Here is a 21,765-nt window from a genome sequence, read left to right on the forward strand (position 1 = left end):
CCCCCTATATCATCGTTCCAACTTCCAACTTCATTCCCGTTCTCCGCTCTCCGGCCATTTGTCGAAAGCAATATTTTCTGCATGCAAACCAAAAAATTAGCATATAAATGCGAAAACGCATTCAAACTAACAACGACGACCGAAAGGAGGAGCGAAATGCAGGACGCGGATATTGATGTGGACTGAGAACTGGGACTGCAAATGGAGCTGTAGCTTCGCTTTCGGTTTTGGGAGGTTTCGGGGGCCACGATGCCATATATAATGGATGGGGGGATAGGGTACGACGAGGAGGAGGCATCCCGGCCATGCGGAGGCTTCATTTGCAGTGAAATAAATAAAGACGGAAAAAAAGGAGGAAATTTCCAGTGCGAAACGCGCCATCGAAAATGTACGAAAAAGTAATTAACTTGTGGGGCTGGGCCAGCTAAAAGGGGTTTTTGGGTGTTGCGGGGATGCCGACGAATGCAAATTTGGCCAAATGCACATTGCACTTTCAGCTAATGGCGGCCATTGTCGACGTCACCGTGGCAGGCCAGTGGAAAACAGTGGTATGAATCTCTAACTATATAAATTAAATGTAGGAGAAATATTAAAACGAGGCAGATATAAATATTTGGAATCCATTGTTTTTAACAAGCACTTGATTTTCTTAAGCGAAATAATTAAAAATGACATTAAGAGACAAAAACTACATTCATCTAGTTTGAAATGCAGGTTTTTTGGATTTCTAATCAATCGTTTAATCTAAATGTTGGCTTCCACTTGACTAATATTTATGTTTAATATTTTGTCTACTAAATAATTTCTAATAATAAATTCTAAGTTGTAATTAAGGTTGGTTGAACCCTCATAGATAAGGAAGCGTTAATATAAGGAATTTAACAAATTGTTAAATTATACATCATTCAATATTTTAATATTGTCTAAAAAAAACAACATGAATCATCGAAAATAAGGTATAAAATGGAATAAAATACCAAAAAAAAATTATTAGACCAACATATATAAAAACAAGTAACCCACTGTTTTGCGACGGCCATTGCCAGCACAGACACACTTACACACGGCACACTCGCACACCCAGCTCAATTGCATGCAGACCCAGCCACGCCTCCCACTCGGCCCACTGGGGCGGCCTTCCCTCCCCCTTTCCTCCGTAAACTAGCCACCCAGCCACCCCACCCCAACCCACCATCAACACTCCCGCCCTGCACCACAGACACCGCATGGCCGACAAAATAATATCATTTGACGATCAAAGTAATTATTTTGCTTTGGTCTACAGCATAATTGCGGGTTCTACTCCGACTGCGGGGTTGGCCAAGGGTTAAGGCCGGGGGTTTGAAGAGGGGGGAGGGTCTGGGAGGCGGCAGAGGAGGAGCGGTCTTGGTGGCCTGGGCATTGGACATCGCATGGCCGTCGCTTTGGTTGGCTGATTGCCCGCCCAATTGTACAGTGGTCTCAGATGGTGATCTTGACCATTTCATATAATTCAATTATTTCTTAGAGGTTAAGTACAAAAATGTATCCGAAAAATTATTTTTAAAATTAAATTATAATCATTAATTCCTTTTTGTTTAAGCTGAAATATATGTAATTATTCATATTTGCATTTCAGACACATCTTAAATATATTTTCAGTAAAGTTAATTAGATTTTTTTTTGTAAACAAGTTAACAATTATGTTAACGAAGTTCTACAACAAGGAATTCTTTTTGTTTTAATGGTAATGTAAAATTTCTGTGATTTTCATTGATTACTGATACATGAATATGGATTTCTCAACATAATATCCAATATTTACCGTACCACTGTGCTCTGAGAAATAGTCGTAGTTCAACCGGTTGGTACTTGCTACTGGCGGCCCCTCGCCCAGTGATGTTTGCCTTTTTGCACATGGTTGACATTTTCCCCAACGCCATTTTGGCCATGTTGGCACAGGGCTGGCGATGTTTTATGGCCAGGAAAAAGGGAAAATTTTTTGGCCTGCCGGAGTGCAGAGTGAGGAGTGAGTGGGCCTACACTTTTCCGAATAAAATGTCGCGCACTCGCTCTTTTGCGGGCCAAGCCGATGCAGAAAATATGCAAATGCATGCAACAATTTCCCCCGGCCAGACGCCATTTTGTGGCATCAACTTTTGTGCGCCGAGCGAACACGAGAAACCCAAATAAATTTATGTCATTGCTCGAAACAGAAAAGGAGGAAAAACAGCAACAGCAAACCAGAAGCGAAATTGCGAAAATTTTCAAATTGCATGCCAAGCGGAACTCATGAAAATTGAGCTGAATTTTTCCTTATTATTTTCGCCATAAATATACTGAATTTTAAATGTGCGCAAAAGAAAATATATTTGGAAGTGCTGCACAGGGCATTGTTTCCGGATTTTGTTTTTCAAAGAAAATTATCAGAATTTTTTATTAACCACTTAATATAATATTTTTCCTCCCTTCATTGTAGTTTTGTGAATATTTTTAATATTCCTAATATTTTTGTCTTTTAAAATGTATTTTAATATAAAGGTTTTTTTCAATGTGGTTACGTTGCCTGTTTCCTAATTACAGTTAAAAGCTCTCCCTCTTCGTGGCCATTAAAAAGTTAGTCGAAAAGTTTTCCTTTTTGGCCAATTGTTGGCAAAGTGCTGAATTTTCGGTTCTTTTCAAAGCGAACGGAAAATGTTCATCTATAGAAAATATCTGCACATCTCTCTCTATAAGCCACAAAAACTAAATCGAAACTTCCAACTGCACTGCGAGCAAAAACAAAAATAAAAAGTAATCAAAATGCAAAAAGCGGAGCTGCGGATGCAGGAGCAGGAAATATGGCCCCGGGCCACACCGCCAAACTGCATTCCAAATCAACAACAGAAGCTAACACAACATGCATCAAGCCCATCAACATCCCCATCAGCAGAGGCAGCAACAACAGCAGCCCGACTCCGAAGTCCGGACCAGGCCAACAGCCAAACAGCCAACAAAGTAGCAGCCGAAAATGGACGAAGGTGGCAGCGAACTAACCTGATCTATGCCCAAGACTTGGCCAACTATTCCACACAGAGAAAAAAAGATATGATCAAAATATGTACTTATGATCTTAGGCTTCCATAAATAAAGCCAAGATAACCAAGAAAATTTAAATAAAATAAAAATATAACTAAATAAAAATAGCATATTTGAAAGTCTATATATTAATTTCGTTATTTATCATTAAAATTAATAATGGCAATTAGACTAAGCAGTTTTTTGTTGATGAAAATTATAATCAAAATGGAAATAAGTTGATATAGCATTTCCCGGAATGATAAACTGAATATTATTTTGAAGATCAGAATCAGAAGCCATACTTAAATGATAAAACCAACCTGCAATATATATAAAATATTCTTTCTGTGTATTGCAGACAGATAGGCAGGCCAACTATTATGGAGAGAAGACCCGACACTTATTACTCACCCAACCACTCTGGCAGTTCGTAATGAACTTGGGGCATTTGATTGACTCGAAGACTGAAAGACTCAAAGACTCGCAGACTCGAAAAGCCGCACAAGCAACTCGCGCGATTCGCGACTTCGCCATATTTGCTATGAAAAATCGCAGTCTGACGTTGGAGTGGATAGTGGAGGCAATGAATGAATGATGAATGCCAGTTATAGACGGATCGGATCGGATAGGGGAAAACATGGAAACATGGAAGCCGGCAGTCGCAGTTGCAGGCCGGAGAGCAGCATCTAAATGTGAATTTTATGCATTTTATACAAGACGAAAATGGAGACGAGACACAGTGGAGCAACTAGTCAGTTTTTTAATGGTGAACATTTAGGATCGGATGGTCGATAAAACTATTTAATTTTTAATTATTGCTGTTAAAATTTGAGTGTTCATAATTTAAGTACGCAATAAAGGTGAAACCATAAATGAGGAAGTTTATTATCTATTAATATATATTGATGTATTTGAGGTATATCTATTTTCACTACGTTCGTAAGAGTTATTTTTAACGTACATTTAAATAAAATTTAATTATAATTCTTTTTTTGTAATTTAATAACTTTAATGTATAATGTATAACTTTATACATTTCTTTATGGGGTGAATAAATAAAAAATAGAAAATACTACAATTGATCTATTTTATCTCTTCTACCTAAAAAAAAGAACCAGAAAATTCCCACTGTGCCAAGACAGAGGTGAGGATGTGGATGTGGCCCGACTTGCGCAACATGTAATCCTTGATACGGCATGGCGGCATATATACCCAATATATACGCCACATCAATAGCTATATAAAAATGTGAATATATATAATATAAAAAGTGCTTTAGGCGCGGCACAGCTTTTTCAGCAGCAGAAGCAGCGGCAGATGGCAGCTGAAAGATGCAAAGATACAAAGATACACGAGGGCACCGGAGGATGAGGATGATGATGACGCGCAGACCTCGAGCAGGGGCGTTGTGGGGGGAGGGGGTTTAAGGGAAGAGGTTTTTCTGGGAAGGAAGGGAAAGAGGGGGAACAAACCAAGGTTCAGACATTGCGCATAATTTCGCGTACGTTTTGTGAATTTGTAATTTTGAAATTATTATTGCCAAGGCGGCGGAAACGAAGGACGAGGTGAGACAAGGAGCTCCATGTGAGCCATGTTCTCGTCTTCTTGGCCATCTCCATCTCGTCTTCTCATTGCGGTTCTGCTTGGAACAAATTGAGTCTGATTGGAAGTTTCTGCCAAGTTTTGCCATGGCTTTCAGCTCTTTTCGATTTGATTCGCTGCAGAAAAAAGACATTAGCGAGCCAGGGGAAAACTGGAATCTCGAAGGCGTTTCCCGGTTTATGGAATTGGAAATTTCAGCATATATATTTTTTCTGAAAGGTGAGAGCCCCACAACCCACACAACACACTCTTCTTTTTTGAAGCCCTTTCACCGCATTTTCCTAGGGAAAACTGATTCTCCGCAAACAAAATGAGCCATCCATTAGACGAGCTTTTGACCAATTTTTAAACGACGCGCTTGCGGTTATTTACACTTGAGTGCACTACAAAAAATTATAATAAGAATTCAGAATAACATTTTACTTTTAACATAATAAACGTTTTTAAAAAAATGTGGTACTGATAATTGAGATAGAGAAAGAAGATAAACTCTTTTAAAACTTGTATCCAATTTATATTTGTGATGCTTTAATAATATTCTTTAGTAAAAGAAAGAGTGGATATTAAATAAATATTTGTAAATCATCCCAAAGCTTCCGCAGATATGTTTTTTCGCTCTGTAAATAAATCTGCGGACATCATAAATATATGAAAAAAATTATATCCGCAGCACATCGCCAGCGCAACTGAACTGAATTATATATACATACACATGTATATCCCCTGATCCGCATCCTTGCGTGTCTGTCGTGCGAAAAAAATGGTCAGCTTTATTTTTCATATTGTTAAGCAGACACTCACCCACAAAAGGGACCTCACGCAGCCTCATGCATTTTTTAACAAATTTATTGGGCGTAAAAAATGATATTTAATTGTGTGTTTGGAATTGTTTTCCTCGCAAGGGGTTACAAAGGACCGGGATTAAGGGGAAAAGCGGGAAATAAAGGAGCGATAGCGCTTTCAGAATGTTACGGGAGGGAAATGAATTAATAAAAATATTTAATCTTAAATTTATAAGAATTATAATAAAATCTACCAAATGAAATACTAATTTATTGGACATAAAAATGTTTTTTTATTTTGTGTTTCCGCGAAATAAATGCTTACGAAAAATAGATAAACTTTTGTATACTTGAATAATATTTTAAACACAATCCATTTTCAAACCAACTAACGACTAATTGGTGCTGAAAGTAGGGCTGGAAAAGTACCTCGTAAGCTCTTAAACACCAAAGAAGTCTCAGCCGAGGAATTTCCCATAAGTACGAAATCCTCCACCTTGGGCCAACCAAGAACGAAACCAAAACCACCGAGAAGCCAAGCCAAAGCTAAGGAAAACCACTCTTGTCTTCCTCCCCAAACGGCGACCGCAGAAAAGTGCGGCCAAGTCGTCTTGACTCCTATTTACCTTGGCGCAAATAACATTTGCCAGGCTAAAAAGTAAAATTGTAAATGAATTATTGGATCCATTAGCAAAATCCATTTACACAAATTTAATGCAAAAGCAGCTCACCCCAACCCCTCAGCGGAGAGAAGAACTTTACACACTTCGGTGAACTTTTTGGCAGTCGAAAAAGGCTGAAAAAGATTTAGGCTTTGGCCAAACGGAAAAAAGGGTTGAGGTGGAAATAAGAACTTAGCAATTAAAAAATAAGCAAAGCAAAAGAAAACATTTTCCGAATTACGCATAATGCGCAAAAGGGGTTGTGATTGTTCTCCAGGTTGGCCCAGAATTTCCATTTCCACGAGGAAATCAAACGATTTGCATAGGAAAATAGACAAATGTGGATGGTCTGTGAATATCGCCTGCAGCTGGGAAAAGCCCAGACTTGAAAGATGGGTCCTGTCACAATATTATTTTAACTTTAGCCTTAAGTAAAAGTTCTCTAAAACGATTGGAAACGCAGACAGGCCTTCTGTATAACGAATAAAATTTAGTAGAGCGCTTCGTTTTATATCATTAGCGGTTGGTTTATGTTATTAATGTATTGTTTGTGATCAAAGGCAATAAAAAATGGCAAATGCATTTTATGTAACAATAACAAAAGCCGCAAATTTATTTACTTTCTTTTTTTTTGCTTACCCACTTGCTTTTCAATTTATTTACAAACCACTTAATTTGTTTTTATTTAATCAGATTCTGTTTTAATTACATTCTATATGCCACGTTAAGACCGAAATTAAAAATGCATACGCTTCGATTTCAGATTTTCAGTTTTTCTCTTTTTTTTTTGTTAACCAATTCCCCATCAATATTTATTGGAGTGTCCACATGGCTCTCTGTGTTTTTTAATGCAATTACGGACAATGCAAACAATTGCTTTTTATGGACTTATAAACCATTTTTATGACTGTCTCTGTCTCTGCTTTCTCTCTCTCAGATGAGATTTCTGCTCTGCTTTAAATATTTTTATTTATATTAACTTTTTTCGCTGTTCTCCGTTCTAGTGTTGTTGGTAGTATGAATTAAGTGGCATTAATTATTATTTATGACATTGTTGTTGTCACTCGATTTTTATTATATTTTTCAATGAATTAATGCCGCAACGACTTTCTTTTGTTTAAAAAGGCGTTTCATTTATATCAGAAAATTAATTAATGACTATACACTGCAAAAAGATAAAAACCTGGAACAATTAGAATATAAATATTTAATCGATTAGCTCTAAAAATATATTTTGGTAACCAACCATAAATTGTACCTATAATATCCTACCAACTCACCAACTGATATCCTTAACTGTCCGACTACAAAAAAATCGCATTGTGATTGACCACAAAGCGGCGATATTGATTTACTGGCAACAGTTATCGGAAGGTGTGGGGCAAAATTGGCCAGAAATGAGGCTTAATGCTGAGCCAGGGCCAACTGTCGCCAGTCGCCAGTCTTCAGTCGAGAGTCGCCACTAAGGTTTCCCTTCAGCTTCTGCTGACACTTGAGCACCGGAGCCCCGGTAAATCACACATGAGCCGGGCCAAGTGGCGAGCCAAAAGCCAGGCCAATAAGCAGTCAGTTAGCTGCAACTGGTAACTCGAGAGCCCACAAAAAGGAGTGGAAAATCAGGAGAAGGGGGGGAGTTGGCCGAATCGACGCCAGAACAAATTGAGCAGAAAACCAGAAGGCGCCATCGAGGAGATGGTAACAATCCTTTTGGGCCCATCATGGTATTTTGACACTTGCCACTCAACGACAACAGTTATTTGGGCTTATAATGAATATGAGCAACACACCGAAGGTCATTCTGCTGCCAAAGAGAAGTCCTTCAAGGTCCTGTTCGGTTTTTTTTTCGTATTTTTCTGTATTGCTGACAACATGTGGCGCCAAGTAGTCATCCGCAAAAACCAAAGCAATTTCCGGACCCGGCAACAAGCAGGAAACCCTAGCTGAAAGCTAGATAAATTCCAAACCTACTTTGAGAACGAGAGACCCAGGCTCTAATGAAGACAGCAACAAAATGTCTTTACCTAATGAATGACAGTTCAGGGAATAGTGAGGGGTATTTTAGGACCGACTGACTCCATGGAATGAACCTCAAAGCCCCCCTCCTTGGACATGGATAGCCCAAGAAGCGCTCTTTGACTCATTAAAAAATTAGAATTCGAGGCGAGCTATATTATTCTTTGGCTTCACTTTCCGACAGCAATGAATATCGGGTTTTGTGACTATGTTGAAGATTTTCTTTAAAATACTACATTTGTGAAAATAATTGCAAAAAATTAAATTTAAAGTTGCTTTAAACTCAAAATTCTTATACATATTTAGGGTTTTTGGGCCGTTTTCTCAGCCTACCTACCTTAGAGCCTACTTTAAATTTAAGATGTACACAAGAAAAAGGCTCTAGTCTCTACTTTAAATTTAAAAAGGTACGACAAAAAACGGGTCTAATTGTAATATTTTCGATTCTGATTCTTACATCAGCCTACTTTAAATTTAATATGTACACAAGAAATAGGCTCTAGTCTCTACTTTAAATTTAAAAAGGTACGACAAAAAACGGGTCTAATTGTAATATTTTCGATTCTGATTCTTACATCTTCCGGAAGTGTATATAATATTCGCCTATTAAATTAGCTTTGTTCCTTTGGCTTTTTTTCGCTTTATCCATTTCTTTTTTCGCTAAAATCAACAAGAATTTTTAATTTCATTTCTCAAACGTCGCTTTGATACCTGCACGCCGCATTAACACCCCCAAATCCCCCAGACCAAAATGCCTCCCCCGAAAAAATGTGAAAATCCAAGGCTCGACCCAGAATTTGCGACTGATGGACTGACTGAATGACTGACTACTGCCCAGCCCTTGACTGATAATTTGATATGCCTCGGCCTGTTTATGCGGTGGCTTCATAAGGGCGACGGATGGCATGGGGGCGCTTTAATTTTATTTGCACAAAAATGCGCGTCAATATTACCCAAAAAAATTCATTTGGACAAGGCGACGTTGCCTCGTGTTGTTTTCGTTCTCCGCTTTTTTTTGCTTCGCTCTGTGGCCAAAGCAAATAAAATTCATTATGAATTTCTAATTATATTGCCCGCCAAAAACAACCCTCAAAACGCAAAAAAAAAGCCAAAAGTTGCCTCAAAAAAGTTTACATTTTTTCCAAGCCCCCTTTTTGGAAAATGTCAAGCCGCACATTTGACAATGATGAATTTGCTGCTGGCCAGCAACCCCCCAAAAAAATGCCTTAGATAAACTGATTAGGCACATCAATTGGGCAGAGCACTCGTATTTCGTATTTCCTTCCTGGGTGGCCAAGAAAAACCTTCGCCTAATGGCAATTGTTTTGTGAAAATTGAATTTTGCTCTGTACTTCCGGGCATTGCATTGTCTGCCCGGTTACAAAAAACTTTGGAAAAGCGTCGGCTGTCTAATTAGAAATATGAAATGAGGCAAATGTTTCGCGGTTTTCTGCACCTGCTGCCAGAGATAATGAGAGGCTGAAGGTGAAAGAAAGCCCGGGGGTGGCAAAGGTATTTGTTTAAATTATTATTGGACTTAATTGTAGCCAAGTTGGGATCCAAAGAATGCCCATAATGGAAACCAATTTCAAGTTTTCCTCGGGAGGAAAGTAAATAAAAACTTGATGGGTATTATAGAAGTGCTTTCGATTATTTACGAAGGGGTTTCAAAGGACTTAAACATTGCATATTATTGTATTGTATTTATTAAGGCTGAAAAAATTAACAAAATTTTTGAAAGCATTTTATCAAAATTTTATAAAGTCTTTGAAGCCAAACATAAACAAAATATATATGTTTTTATATTATAACTTATTAAATAATTCATAAGTCAAAAAATATAAAAATATATAAAATTATGTATTTAGTTATTCTTATTTTACAGTATTTACTCAAAATAAATCCAAACTAATAAAGTTTTATTAAATACTAAAATGAAAGATAAACACTGAAGCTCATAAATGAAATACAGTATGCCCATATAGCACATTAATTCACACATTAAGCTATTTGGCATTGATTTCTATTTGCCCAGCAGTGATTGACTGATTGATGATATCGAAACTGGCCTAAATGAGCACACAAAACGACCCAAAAAGACGAAGGCAAATAGTTTGTAGATGGGAACGGGGATTTGTGGCTAATAGACAGTGGACATGGGCAAAGGTCACAAATGGTTTGGTTGGTTTAATCTGGGGCACAATGATATATAAGATATAGAGGAATGGGGCAAACAATGAGATGATTATGAGCGGGCCTCCGATATAAATCAAACAACAATGCGAGACACAGATACAGATATGGCTGCGGATAAAACTCGCACATTCGAGGACATTCAAGGATAATGCCGCCTCTCAACACGAACACGCCTTTCAGCCCCGCCCCCTGTTCTCCCCCGGTTTTCCTGATTTTCATTGTCAACGCTAAGCAGCGTGTGAGGATTATTTCGCATTCTTCTGCAAGGACCCGCCACGTCCTTTTGTCTAATTGGTTGTGTCACATACGACAGAGTACATCACAGGGTACTTTGCCTCGGTTCGGATCGTATCGGATCCATCCCCATCGCATTGTTGTGACTGTTGTCATTAGCCGTCCTGTCCCATTTCGACTTTGGCTCAAGGAACATCTTTCGCCGCTTTGTTTGGGGTATTTAATGCTTCAATTGATTCCTGATTTAAGTGCCTCCCCGCGGACCCAAAACAGCTGCTGAAGATTCGGCAGCCCAGCAGGTTGTCCTCCATTCGAGAGTCGGGTCTTATAGTTACGGATCCTACGGCTCTGGGTCAGCTAATAAAAGTCTTTCACCTTCATCAACCGCCTAATGACGACGATGATTATGAGGCGCAAATAGAAGTAAGTCACGAAAAACTGCAAAGCATTAAGAGCTACGGGTATCAAAGATATTAAGTTCCTAATTGTGAATCCATTTATAGATAGTCTTATGGGAGCAAATTGGGTACATTCTAAAAGCGGTCTAGTGTTTAATTAATAAATAAAAATGGTTTTTAAAAGTTGTTTAAATATTTAAATGTATTATTACAGTTTTCTGATGCTTGACTCTTAGCAGTTTATTTATTGAAAATAATTATTATAACCTATGTATGTCTCGCATATATTTTAAGGCCATTACTATAAGTCCCAGACACTCACGGACAACGTGAAATATATTTTCGTAAAAAATACCCCCGAAAGTTGAGTCATGACGATTCGTAAACAATCTTAACTGACAAACAAACGCAATAAACTCGGAAAACATTGGCAGGAACTACGTAATGCCTGAAAACCTGATAGTGGCATCATCGACAGAACAGTGAGATAAGCAAAATTCAGCAGCTGAGCTATGGAGCTTTTGAATGAGATTTCAGTTGCTAATTATCAGGCGTAAAGTCAGGACGTGTTCTCTACGAAAAGATGAGATCTAATATATTTTATATACTAAGCTTGCTTAGTGTGTCAAGTTTGGCCCATGCTGCGAGCAATCTGATCTGTTACTATGACTCGTCCTCGTATTCGCGACAAGGTCTGGCCAAAATGCGTACGACCGAACTGGACTTGGCCCTGCAATTCTGCACCCACTTGGTCTATGGATACGCGGGTCTGAAGGCCGGAACCCACGAGCTCTTCAGTTTGAATGTCGACCTGGACATGTTCTACTACAAGGACATCACGGATCTGCGCCAGAAGTATCCCCAACTGAAGATTTTCCTCAGTGTGGGCGGAGATCGCGATGTGGATGAGGCTCATCCCAATAAATATATAGAGCTCTTGGAGGCGAATCGTACGGAGCAGCAAAATTTCATAGATAGCAGCATGATTGTGCTAAAGCGAAATGGATTCGATGGCTTGGATCTCGCCTTTCAATTGCCCCGCAATAAGCCCAGAAAAGTTCACGGATCCATTGGAACCTATTGGAAATCATTCAAGAAACTCTTTACTGGCGACTTTATAGTGGATCCCCTGGCGGAACAGCACAAGTCACAGTTCACCGAACTCGTGGGGAATATTAAGAACGCGTTCCGTTCTGCCAATCTAATGCTTTCTTTGACGGTGCTGCCCAATGTAAATTCAACTTGTAAGTATAAATCAAATAAATTATGAAATTAATAATTTTTAAAAATTTTAAATATAGCTTCTTTTCATATAATTTTTTGGTAGGGGAATAATTATTTTTACAAGTTTTTAACTAACCATGATTTACTTAAACTATTTTCAGGGTACTTTGATGTCCCCAAACTGCATCCGCAGTTCGATTATATCAACCTAGCTGCCTTCGACTTCCACACACCCCTACGAAATCCCGAGGAGGCCGACTTCACTGCTCCCATTTTCTTCCAGGATGAACAGAATCGTTTGCCTCATTTAAATGTTGACTTCCAGATTAATTACTGGCTGCAAAACCATTGTCCCGCCCAGAAGTTGAACCTGGGTATCGCCAGTTATGGCAGGGCCTGGAAATTGACGAAGAATTCTGAGCTGAGTGGACTTCCAATTGTCCACGAGACGTGCGGAGCTGCGCCAGGAGGTCTTCAAATCGCAAGTGCCGATGGCTTACTAAGTTGGCCCGAGATTTGTGCCAAGTTGTCGCAGAATGCATCTGCCCCGTATCGAGGAGAAAATGCGCCCCTCCGCAAGGTCACAGATCTGAACCAAAAATATGGAAACTACGCCCTTCGTCCGGCGGATGAGAATGGAGACTACGGTGTCTGGCTGAGCTTCGATGATCCTGATTTTGCCGGAATAAAAGCAGGATATGCCAAGAGCAAAGGACTCGGAGGAATCGCCGTATTCGATTTAAGCTACGACGATTTCCGAGGACTTTGCACTGGGCAAAAATTCCCCATTGTGCGATCAATCAAATATTTTATGGGATAGTGTATTTTATTGTTATAATAATAATAAATGCAAAATTTTAAAATAAATTCAAGATTTTTAGAAACTTTTATTTATAGCTGGTTTCTGGAATTACAAAATGTATAACAATTGGTAAAAACCTATACAAGAAAATCGACAATTGACATCTAAAGAACAATGAGATAAGCGATATTCAGCAGCTGAGCTATGGAGCTTTTGAATGAGTTTTTAGTTGCTAATTATCAGACGTAAAGTCAGGACGTGTTCTCTACGGAAAGATGAGATTCAATTTATTTTATATATTGAGCGTGCTTAGTGTGTCAAGTTTGGCCCTTGCAGCGAGCAATCTGATCTGTTACTACGACTCGTCCTCGTATTCGCGACAAGGTCTGGCCAGAATGCGTACGACCGAACTGGACTTGGCCCTGCAATTCTGCACCCACTTGGTCTACGGATACGCAGGTTTGAAGGCCGGAACCCACGAGCTGTTCAGTTTGAATGTAGATCTGGACATGTTCTATTACAAGGACATCACGAATCTGCGCCAGAAGTATCCCCAAATGAAGATTTTGCTTAGTGTGGGCGGAGATCGCGATGTGGATGAGGCTCATCCCAATAAGTATTTAGAACTCTTGGAGGCGAATCGCACGGAGCAGCAAAGTTTCATAGATAGCAGTATGATAATGCTAAAAAGAAATGGATTCGATGGCTTGGATCTCGCCTTTCAGTTTCCCCGCAATAAACCCAGGGAATTCCACGGATCATTTGGCACCTTTTGGATGTCATTCAGGAAACTCTTTACTGGCGACTTCATAGTTGATCCCCTCGCAGAACAGCACAAGTCACAGTTCACCGATCTCGTGGGAAATATTAAGAACGCGTTCCGTTCTGCCAATCTAATGCTTTCTTTGACTGTGCTGCCCAATGTAAATTCCACTTGTAAGTATAATTCAAATGTGATAATATGGGGAAATTTTTCAATTTCAAGTATAAGTTTTTCCCAATACAATTTCAGTTCAGCTTTTTGTAGAGGATTAAATATGTCTTTAAAAGTTTTTAATTAACCATGATTACCTAAACTATTTCAGGGTACTTTGATGTCCCAAAACTGCATCCGCAGTTCGATTATATAAACCTAGCTGCCTTCGACTTCCTCACTCCCCTGCGAAATCCCGAGGAGGCCGACTTTACCGCACCCATTTTCTTCCAGGACCAACAGATTCGTTTGCCTCATTTAAATGTTGACTTCCAGATTAATTACTGGCTGCAAAACCATTGTCCCGCCCAGAAGTTAAACCTGGGGATAGCCAGTTATGGAAGGGCCTGGAAAATGACGCAGAATTCTGATAGGAGTGGATTTCCAATTGTCCGCGAGACGTGTGGAGTAGCGCCAGGAGGTGTTCAAATCTCAAGTGCCGAAGGTTTGCTAAGTTGGCCAGAGATTTGCGCCAAGTTGTGGCACAATGCATCTACCCCATTTCAAGGAGAAAATGCGCCCCTTCGCAAGGTCACGGATCCGACCCAGAAATACGGAAACTACGCCGTTCGTTCTGCGGATGAGAATGGAGACTATGGTGTCTGGCTGAGCTTCGATGATCCTGATTTTGCTGGAGTAAAAGCAGGATATGTCAAAAGCAAAGGGCTCGGAGGAATTGCCGTATTTGATTTAAGTTACGATGATTTTCGGGGGCTTTGCACTGGCCAGAAATTCCCCATTGTGCGATCGATCAAATATTTCATGGGATAGATTAGTGTTACTGTTGTTAGTTACTACTAATACTCTAATACACAATTAAAACCGAATGGTCAAAACCTATTCTAAACCTTAACAAATCGGTTAGTAAGGAGAAACATTGTTAAATATATTAAAATCTTACAAATACTAAAACATAAAAACCTCCCCAAACCATTACTTTTATCTTTAAATTTTAGAAAAATTCCCAAATTTTCAGTGTACGTCTACCAAACACTTCCGATTTGCAAATCAAAACTGATTAAGTGCGTGTGATAAACTATATCATGTGGTAAACGGGTATTTCCACCACATTGAGTTCTATATTTACTTGCGAAATCAATCTGAAATACTGTTTTTGAATTCTAATCAGCGAGCGCGTTTCAATGTTTTGAGATTATTTTCTTGTTTTTTTTGTTTTTTGCTTTGGAGGTCTTGAAGTCTTGACCCTGCGTCTGCCTCGTCGCAATCATCGTCATTAACTTGTGTGTACACAATTAAGTCATTGCGGGAATAAGTAAACCAACAATGAGCTCGGTTTCAGCTCGACTCTGGTCTCCGATCTCAGTAGATCCCCCTCTTAAAGCTCGCATTAAGCTTTTTGTCGTCTGTTTGAGTTTGAGTTTTGGTTTCGGTTTCGGTTTCCATTTCGATTTCAGTCTCAGTTCGATTTCATTTGATCTGCTCTGCGGTTGTGTTTACAGAGTTCTTTGTATATATCCCCGGCACCATGAAGGCCTGGGTCTGGTTTACATTTGTCGCGTGTCTCTTTGCGGCAAGCACAGAAGCCGCCTCCAATTTAGTCTGCTTCTATGACTCTTCAAGTTACACAAGAGAAGGTGAGTGAGGAGATCGGAATTAAGCAGAAGTTAACTTTTGAATGAATGAAAAGCGCAGCTTCAATTGTTTTTAGCTGTCAAAAAAAGATTTTTACATACACTAGCTTTAGGTAGAGAAGTCCAAGTGAGACTAATAAAACGTTTAATTTATTACCTTACCTATTTTTTTTACTGAGTAAAGTTTGAAGTAATAAATAAACAAACCAGATAGTAAATAATTCCATGCCATAAAAGCCGGTTTTTATTTTTTAACTATAGCCTATAAAAACACCCATTAAAACTACATTAATACGGAAATATATTTAAATGTTGTATTTTGTAGTTTTTTATGTCCAAGTAAGCCTATTCAAATAATAAAGACTACAAAACAACCGCTTAAAACTAGCACAACTCTTGATTAGCATGTGCCAAATTTACAAACGAATAAAAACAAAAGCATGCTAATCAAGTTACATAATCATATGGGATTCAAAACAAAACTCGGATTTAATTTAATTCAGCTTGCAGTGCTTATCGCTTGGCGAGAGAAACAGAGGGATAAAGAGAGCCAAAGCTAGTTCTATAGAGGTCAGTGGCTTATCAGACGAGTTTTTTCTTCAAAATAACGCAGAGAGACTGGCTCTCCCGCAGAGATTTCACCGCACAAACCTTCTCAAATATCCAGCTTCTCTGGCTAACAAGCTAATTAGTGCAAAGTTAACTTACCAAAACAGCAATAATGAGAAGTAATTATTGAATGAACACCCGAAATATGGCAATTATTGGATTATTTTGAGTTAAGTCGATAGAGAGCCGATCCCACGCATTCGAAATGAAAATGAAAACCAGAGCGTTCAACACACAGCGAGTCCAGCACGACAACTGCTTCGCCAGCGGACGCTGACTTGGCACCACCAGCGATCCAAACAAGTGGCAAGCAGAGCACCAAGTGACGCAGCAGCGCCGCACAGTGTTCTTAGAATAAGGAAAGCTGAGGCAAAAAATAATAATTCCATCAAAATATGCAACACTTAATGTGAAGAAGAAAAACCATAGAGTTAACTTATTAGTAGCTTAATTAAAGCAAAAAGAAAAAATTGTTCTGAAAGGGTAAAAATATATTTCTTTATATTTAATATTGATATAATACCAAAAATATTATTAACTGCTAGGATTAAATGTTAGATGTTTAGATTTAAATATTTATTAACTTTTTTAAGGTTTTAGATAAAATCTTAGAATTTTAGTTTCTGAGCGATATTTTTAATTATTTCAATGAATTTATAAAAACAAAGTCGGACTTATCTTGTATGAAATAATTAGATGCATAAAGTGATCTTTTATTATTTAAAAAGTTTATATCTTTGTGTTTTTTTATTTTTTCTATAGCTTAGATATTCCTTTCCTTTTTTTTATCGATGCTGATTAAATTATTATATAGTTTTACACATCCCGCCCCACTGTGCCCCGCACCCGAGTCGATCAACAATAAACCGCTCGCTGGGCTCACACTGTCGGCGTTCAATTAAGCCACTGAAGTCGGCGAGACAATGGATCAGTCTCCAGGAGGCGGTAGTCAGGGGGAGACCCGTTGATCTCGCTGAGAGCGAGAGTGTTGGGTGTCAGATCTCGGTTCCCCGATTAATAGTAGTGTCCCACAACAATGCCCTCTCCGAATCTCGGATATAATGAATAATGTCATCTTCTGAATGTAAACTGCGAATTTTCCAGGCCTGGGCAAGCTGCTCAATCCCGATCTGGAGATCGCTTTGCAATTCTGCAGCCACTTGGTCTACGGCTACGCGGGACTTCGGGGTGAAAACCTGCAGGCGTACAGTCTGAACGAGAATCTGGATATCTACAAGCACCAGTTCTCCGAAGTGACCGCCCTCAAGAGGAAGTATCCCCATCTGAAGGTTCTGCTGAGTTTGGGCGGTGATCGTGACATCGACATTGATCATCCCAATAAATACATCGAGCTGCTGGAGGGCGAGAAGGTTCGTCAAATTGGCTTCATCCGATCGGCCTTTGATCTGGTGAAGACCTACGGTTTTGATGGCCTGGATCTGGCCTATCAGTTCCCCAAGAATAAACCGAGGAAGGTTCACGGTGAATTGGGTTCGGCCTGGAAGAGTATCAAGAAGCTGTTCACTGGAGATTTCATAGTGGATCCCCAGTCGGCCCTGCACAAGGAACAGTTTACCGCTCTTGTTAGGGATGTCAAGGACTCCCTGCGACCCGATGGACTCCTGCTTAGTTTGACCGTACTGCCCAATGTTAACTCTACTTGTAAGTACTTGGGAAATATTCCTATTTAATATGTAAATTAATTTTAAAATAATCTTAACCTCAGGGTACTTTGACATTCCCGCTCTGAATGGCTTGTTGGACTTCGTGAACCTGGCTACCTTTGATTTCCTGACTCCTCTTCGTAATCCCGAGGAGGCGGACTATACTGCTCCTATCTACCATCCGGATGCATCGAAGAATCGTTTGGTGCATCTCAATGCCGATTTCCAGGTCGACTACTGGCTGAAACAGGGATTCCCATCGAGTAAGCTCAATTTGGGAGTGGCCACCTATGGCAATGCCTGGAAATTGTCCAGCGGATCGGGACTCGATGGTGTTCCAGTGGTGCCCGAGACCAAGGGAGTAGCTCCCGAGGGCCACCAGTCGCAGAAGCCCGGCATACTGAGCTACGCCGAGATCTGCGGCAAGTTGTCCAATCCCCAAAATCAATTCCTCAAGGGCAACGACTCGCCACTGCGAAGAATTTCCGATCCCACCAAGAGATTCGGTGGCATTGCCTATCGCCCAGTGGATGGCCAAATAACCGATGGTATTTGGGTGAGCTACGATGATCCGGATGCAGCCTCCAATAAGGCTGCTTACGCCCGTGCCAAGAACCTGGGAGGCGTGGCCCTGTTCGACCTGAGCTACGATGATTTCCGTGGGCAGTGCACGGGTGACAAGTATCCCATCCTAAGGGCTGTCAAATATCGTCTATAAATATGAAAAAAAATATATTATATCAAAAACCACTTCAAATAAATGATTTATAATGCCAACTTGGATTTGAAAAGTATTTATCTTGAAGGAATGAATTTATTTATTAAATTTCTTATCGCTATAAAAACATACAGCCATATATATTTTTGGTTAGAAATTTTTCGGTGTTCCATTAGATTTACATAACAATTTTTGTGGATTTTTAAATAATTTCAACAGTTAAAGCTTTTTATTTTGATTAATCGTCTTAACCGCCTCTGTTTGTACACACAAAAAAAAAACTTGGTAAAATCAACTGTAATAATTGTCAAACAGGCCCCAACCAGCAAAATTGTCAATTCTACTAAGTAAATTGTCATTTCACAACAACAAAATACACACAATTAGCAAAGACACAAACCCAAAGCAAAAACAAAATACACGTAACTATTTTAATAGTTACGTAACTATCTTTGTTGGTCAATTTTACCAAGCAAATTTTTTTGTGTGTAAGTTGTATTTATTTTGCACTTATTCGCTAAGTGCCTACCTTTATTGGACCTTGAAAGCACATCGTTAATAATCCGCTTATAAGCTCCTCCAAAGTCCCTTAATCGTTTTCAACCAAGATATTTACATATTTTTGGGCATGAGTAACGACGAGCAGTAGCGACCTTGCTAATTCGCCAACACCTTATAAACTGCAGACTTATCAGTGGGTGCTGCCATAAATAGCCGTAGATTTAGCCTATTTAAACTATGAGTCGGTGGGTATTATCTCGAGCAAGTACTATCTGTTCCTCTTTTTATTTTGTGTAAATTACCGAGCCGAGAGGTGATCTCATTGAACCCCCGATGTCAGCTGCCACTTGAGACAAACAATTTCGTTGAATTTCGTTGATAGTAAGCTATTGTTGGTCCGGGGTTTTGGGTTCGTTACGGGGAATCGGGCGGCGGTGATTCCGCTGAAAAGCTCCGGTGCCCATATTTATTCCAATTCCCAGTGCTAAGTGTCATTTCGAATTCAGTTTGGTTTCGCATCTCGCCGGCGACGGACTGTTACAAAATAATACCTCCCAAGGTCCAGAGTGTTTATTTTGATTTCGTAGAGCTCTCTGGGTTTATATCTATCGCTCGCGTTCTCCCTCTCTGCAAAGATGACTGGCTCTCTGTGGCTCAGTTTGGCACTGAGTCTGGCTGTTTTGGCTCGATTCCAAGTGAGCGCCGCTTCTAATCTGGTTTGTTTCTATGACTCTCAGGGCTTCCAGCGACAGGGTAAGTTTTCCCATTTAAATTGTAAAATTTTCCAAATGTGTAATCCCCCATATATAGGCCTGGCTCAGTTTTCGATACCCGATATGGAGCTGGCCCTGCAATTCTGCACCCATTTGATCTACGGTTATGCTGGCGTTAATGCCGATAACTACGAAATGCAGAGCATTAACAAACGACTGGATCTCGAGCAGCGTCACCTGGCCCAAGTGTCCAGTTTGAAGGAGCGCTATCCCCACATCAAGTTCCTCTTGAGTGTCGGTGGAGATGCCGATCTAAATGACGGGAACCAGTATATAAAGCTCTTGGAATCGGGACAGCAAGGTCACAGGCGTTTCATCGAATCCGCTCGCGATTTGGTAAGGCGTTACAACTTCGATGGCCTGGACTTGGCCCTCCAACTGCCAAGGAATAAGCCACGCAAAGTTCACGGTGATGTTGGTTCCGCGTGGAAGAGTTTCAAGAAGTTCTTCACCGGCGATTATATCGTGGATACCGAATCGGAAACCCACAAGGGTCAGGTGACTGCCCTGATCAAGGACCTGAATGCCGCCCTGAAGCAAAACGACCTGCTGTTGAGTCTCACCGTTTTGCCAAATGTTAACTCAAGTTGTAAGTACAGATATAATTTACAATTATTTTAATTATGCCGACTAACTGGTAGTTTGATGAGTCAGTAATGCGTTTTATTTACGTCATTGAGTACCGATGAAAGCCCCTATAAAACAAACTTTTTTAATTGATTCACAGCTGTTGATCACTTTATAAACAGCTGTATCTTGCGCTATATAAGGATGTTTATTTTTTGTAACAGTACTAGAGAATTGTAAATATTTAAATATTTACTCGTAATATTTCTTAAACTTCTAATAATAAAATATGAAAATTAATAGGATTATTAGAAAGATAGAACATTTTTTAATATTTATTATTTATATTTCTTGTAGGGTACTACGACGCCCCTTCAATTGCTCCCAGCTTGGACTTCATTAACCTGGGAACCTTTGACTTCCTGACTCCGCAACGTAATCCCGAGGAGGCGGACTTTTCAGCGCCCACCTACGAGGCCGTCGGCCAGAATCGCCTGGGTCACTACAACTTGAACTACCAAATGGAACACTGGCTGCTCCAGAGAGTGCCGGCGAATAAGATCAACATCGGCATTGCCACCTATGGCAGGTCGTGGAAGATGACCAAGGATTCGGGCGACTCTGGAATGCCGGTGGTTCCTGCCACCGAAGGACCCGCTCCAGCCGGACCTCAGAGCAAGAAGGAGGGACTTCTCAACTGGGCGGAGATCTGCCAGCTGATGCCCAATCCGGGTAACTCCAATGCCCGTGGACCGAGTGCCCCGGTGAAAAGGGTTATCGATCCCACAAAACGCTATGGCAGCTACGCTTTCCGTGCCGCCGATGAGAACGGAGAACATGGACTGTGGATCAGCTACGATGATCCGGATTCGGCGTCTGGAAAAGCTAAATATGCCAGGGACAGGAATCTGGGAGGAGTGGCCCTGTTCGATCTAACCCAAGACGATTTCCGTGGCCAATGCACCAACGATCGCTTCCCCATGCTGCGTGCCATTAAGTACCGACTTCTCTAGACTCTAGATCCAATTCCAGACCACATAATCCAGACATCACAGGCAGCACGCAAATGTCACAAGGAAAATTGGGGCTGGAGCTGAAGGAGTTGGGAGGAAGAAAAAAAGACAAATGTCGAACGATCGGCGGCTTAAGGCCTTCTTCTGTGTCTGTCCCTTTTTGCAAATTAATTACAAAGTTGTAAACTAAAATGCACCGCAAATTAATTCGATGGGCTTGGTCTATAAAGGATGAGGGGAACGAGGGGCAACACAATACGCTGAGAGGAAAAATGGGTTTCGAAGTTTCAGTCATCTTATTACTAAATTAAATATTATTAAAATTGTGTAAGAGTTCTTATTTTTGTTAAAACATTTGTTATATTTTATTTCTTCTTATTTTACTAACAAAATTTAATTATGA

The 21,765-nt window shown here is 40.0% G+C and overlaps 5 protein-coding genes across 5 annotated transcripts in view; 4 read left to right on the forward strand and 1 right to left on the reverse strand.

The window, feature by feature from the left end:
• The window catches only part of LOC108068798 (phospholipase A2 inhibitor beta), a 61,349-nt gene extending 44,961 nt beyond the window's left edge, over positions 1–16,388 (reverse strand). Inside the window, exon 1 of the mRNA XM_017158585.3 lies at positions 16,226–16,388. The gene's annotated coding sequence lies outside the window, so the exon portion shown is untranslated. The remainder of the gene's footprint in view (positions 1–16,225) is intronic.
• On the forward strand, positions 11,456–13,038 carry LOC108068799 (Imaginal disc growth factor 1). The gene is made up of 2 exons (XM_017158586.3): positions 11,456–12,170; positions 12,312–13,038. The coding sequence occupies exons 1-2, from the start codon at positions 11,510–11,512 to the stop codon at positions 12,968–12,970; spliced, it is 1,320 nt and encodes a 439-aa protein (XP_017014075.2). The 5' UTR covers positions 11,456–11,509; the 3' UTR covers positions 12,971–13,038.
• On the forward strand, positions 13,228–14,696 carry LOC108068800 (chitinase-like protein Idgf1). Its single transcript, XM_017158587.2, has 2 exons — positions 13,228–13,888; positions 14,038–14,696. Exons 1-2 carry the CDS (start codon positions 13,228–13,230, stop codon positions 14,694–14,696), a joined length of 1,320 nt encoding a protein of 439 aa, XP_017014076.2.
• Positions 15,334–18,535, forward strand: Idgf2 (Imaginal disc growth factor 2). Its single transcript, XM_017158501.3, has 3 exons — positions 15,334–15,520; positions 17,231–17,788; positions 17,853–18,535. The coding sequence occupies exons 1-3, from the start codon at positions 15,412–15,414 to the stop codon at positions 18,506–18,508; spliced, it is 1,323 nt and encodes a 440-aa protein (XP_017013990.2). The 5' UTR covers positions 15,334–15,411; the 3' UTR covers positions 18,509–18,535.
• Positions 18,536–19,507: 972 nt separating this feature from the next.
• Positions 19,508–21,554, forward strand: Idgf3 (Imaginal disc growth factor 3). The gene is made up of 3 exons (XM_044394826.2): positions 19,508–19,762; positions 19,820–20,371; positions 20,707–21,554. Exons 1-3 carry the CDS (start codon positions 19,645–19,647, stop codon positions 21,360–21,362), a joined length of 1,326 nt encoding a protein of 441 aa, XP_044250761.1. The 5' UTR covers positions 19,508–19,644; the 3' UTR covers positions 21,363–21,554.
• Positions 21,555–21,765: the final 211 nt, after the last annotated feature.

This window comes from Drosophila takahashii, chromosome 2L (assembly GCF_030179915.1).
Source record: "Drosophila takahashii strain IR98-3 E-12201 chromosome 2L, DtakHiC1v2, whole genome shotgun sequence".
Taxonomy (NCBI): domain Eukaryota; kingdom Metazoa; phylum Arthropoda; class Insecta; order Diptera; family Drosophilidae; genus Drosophila; species Drosophila takahashii.

Excerpts from the sequence above, each read along its gene's own strand:
- LOC108068799 (XM_017158586.3), top strand. The coding sequence starts at position 11,510 with ATGAGATCTAATATATTTTATATACTAAGCTTGCTTAGTGTGTCAAGT. Across the intron at positions 12,171-12,311 it reads GCCCAATGTAAATTCAACTT|GGTACTTTGATGTCCCCAAA; the intron begins GTAAGTATAAAT and ends AACTATTTTCAG.
- LOC108068800 (XM_017158587.2), top strand. The coding sequence starts at position 13,228 with ATGAGATTCAATTTATTTTATATATTGAGCGTGCTTAGTGTGTCAAGT. Across the intron at positions 13,889-14,037 it reads GCCCAATGTAAATTCCACTT|GGTACTTTGATGTCCCAAAA; the intron begins GTAAGTATAATT and ends AAACTATTTCAG.
- Idgf2 (XM_017158501.3), top strand. The coding sequence starts at position 15,412 with ATGAAGGCCTGGGTCTGGTTTACATTTGTCGCGTGTCTCTTTGCGGCA. Across the intron at positions 15,521-17,230 it reads TTCAAGTTACACAAGAGAAG|GCCTGGGCAAGCTGCTCAAT; the intron begins GTGAGTGAGGAG and ends CGAATTTTCCAG. Across the intron at positions 17,789-17,852 it reads GCCCAATGTTAACTCTACTT|GGTACTTTGACATTCCCGCT; the intron begins GTAAGTACTTGG and ends TCTTAACCTCAG.
- Idgf3 (XM_044394826.2), top strand. The coding sequence starts at position 19,645 with ATGACTGGCTCTCTGTGGCTCAGTTTGGCACTGAGTCTGGCTGTTTTG. Across the intron at positions 19,763-19,819 it reads TCAGGGCTTCCAGCGACAGG|GCCTGGCTCAGTTTTCGATA; the intron begins GTAAGTTTTCCC and ends CCCCATATATAG. Across the intron at positions 20,372-20,706 it reads GCCAAATGTTAACTCAAGTT|GGTACTACGACGCCCCTTCA; the intron begins GTAAGTACAGAT and ends TATTTCTTGTAG.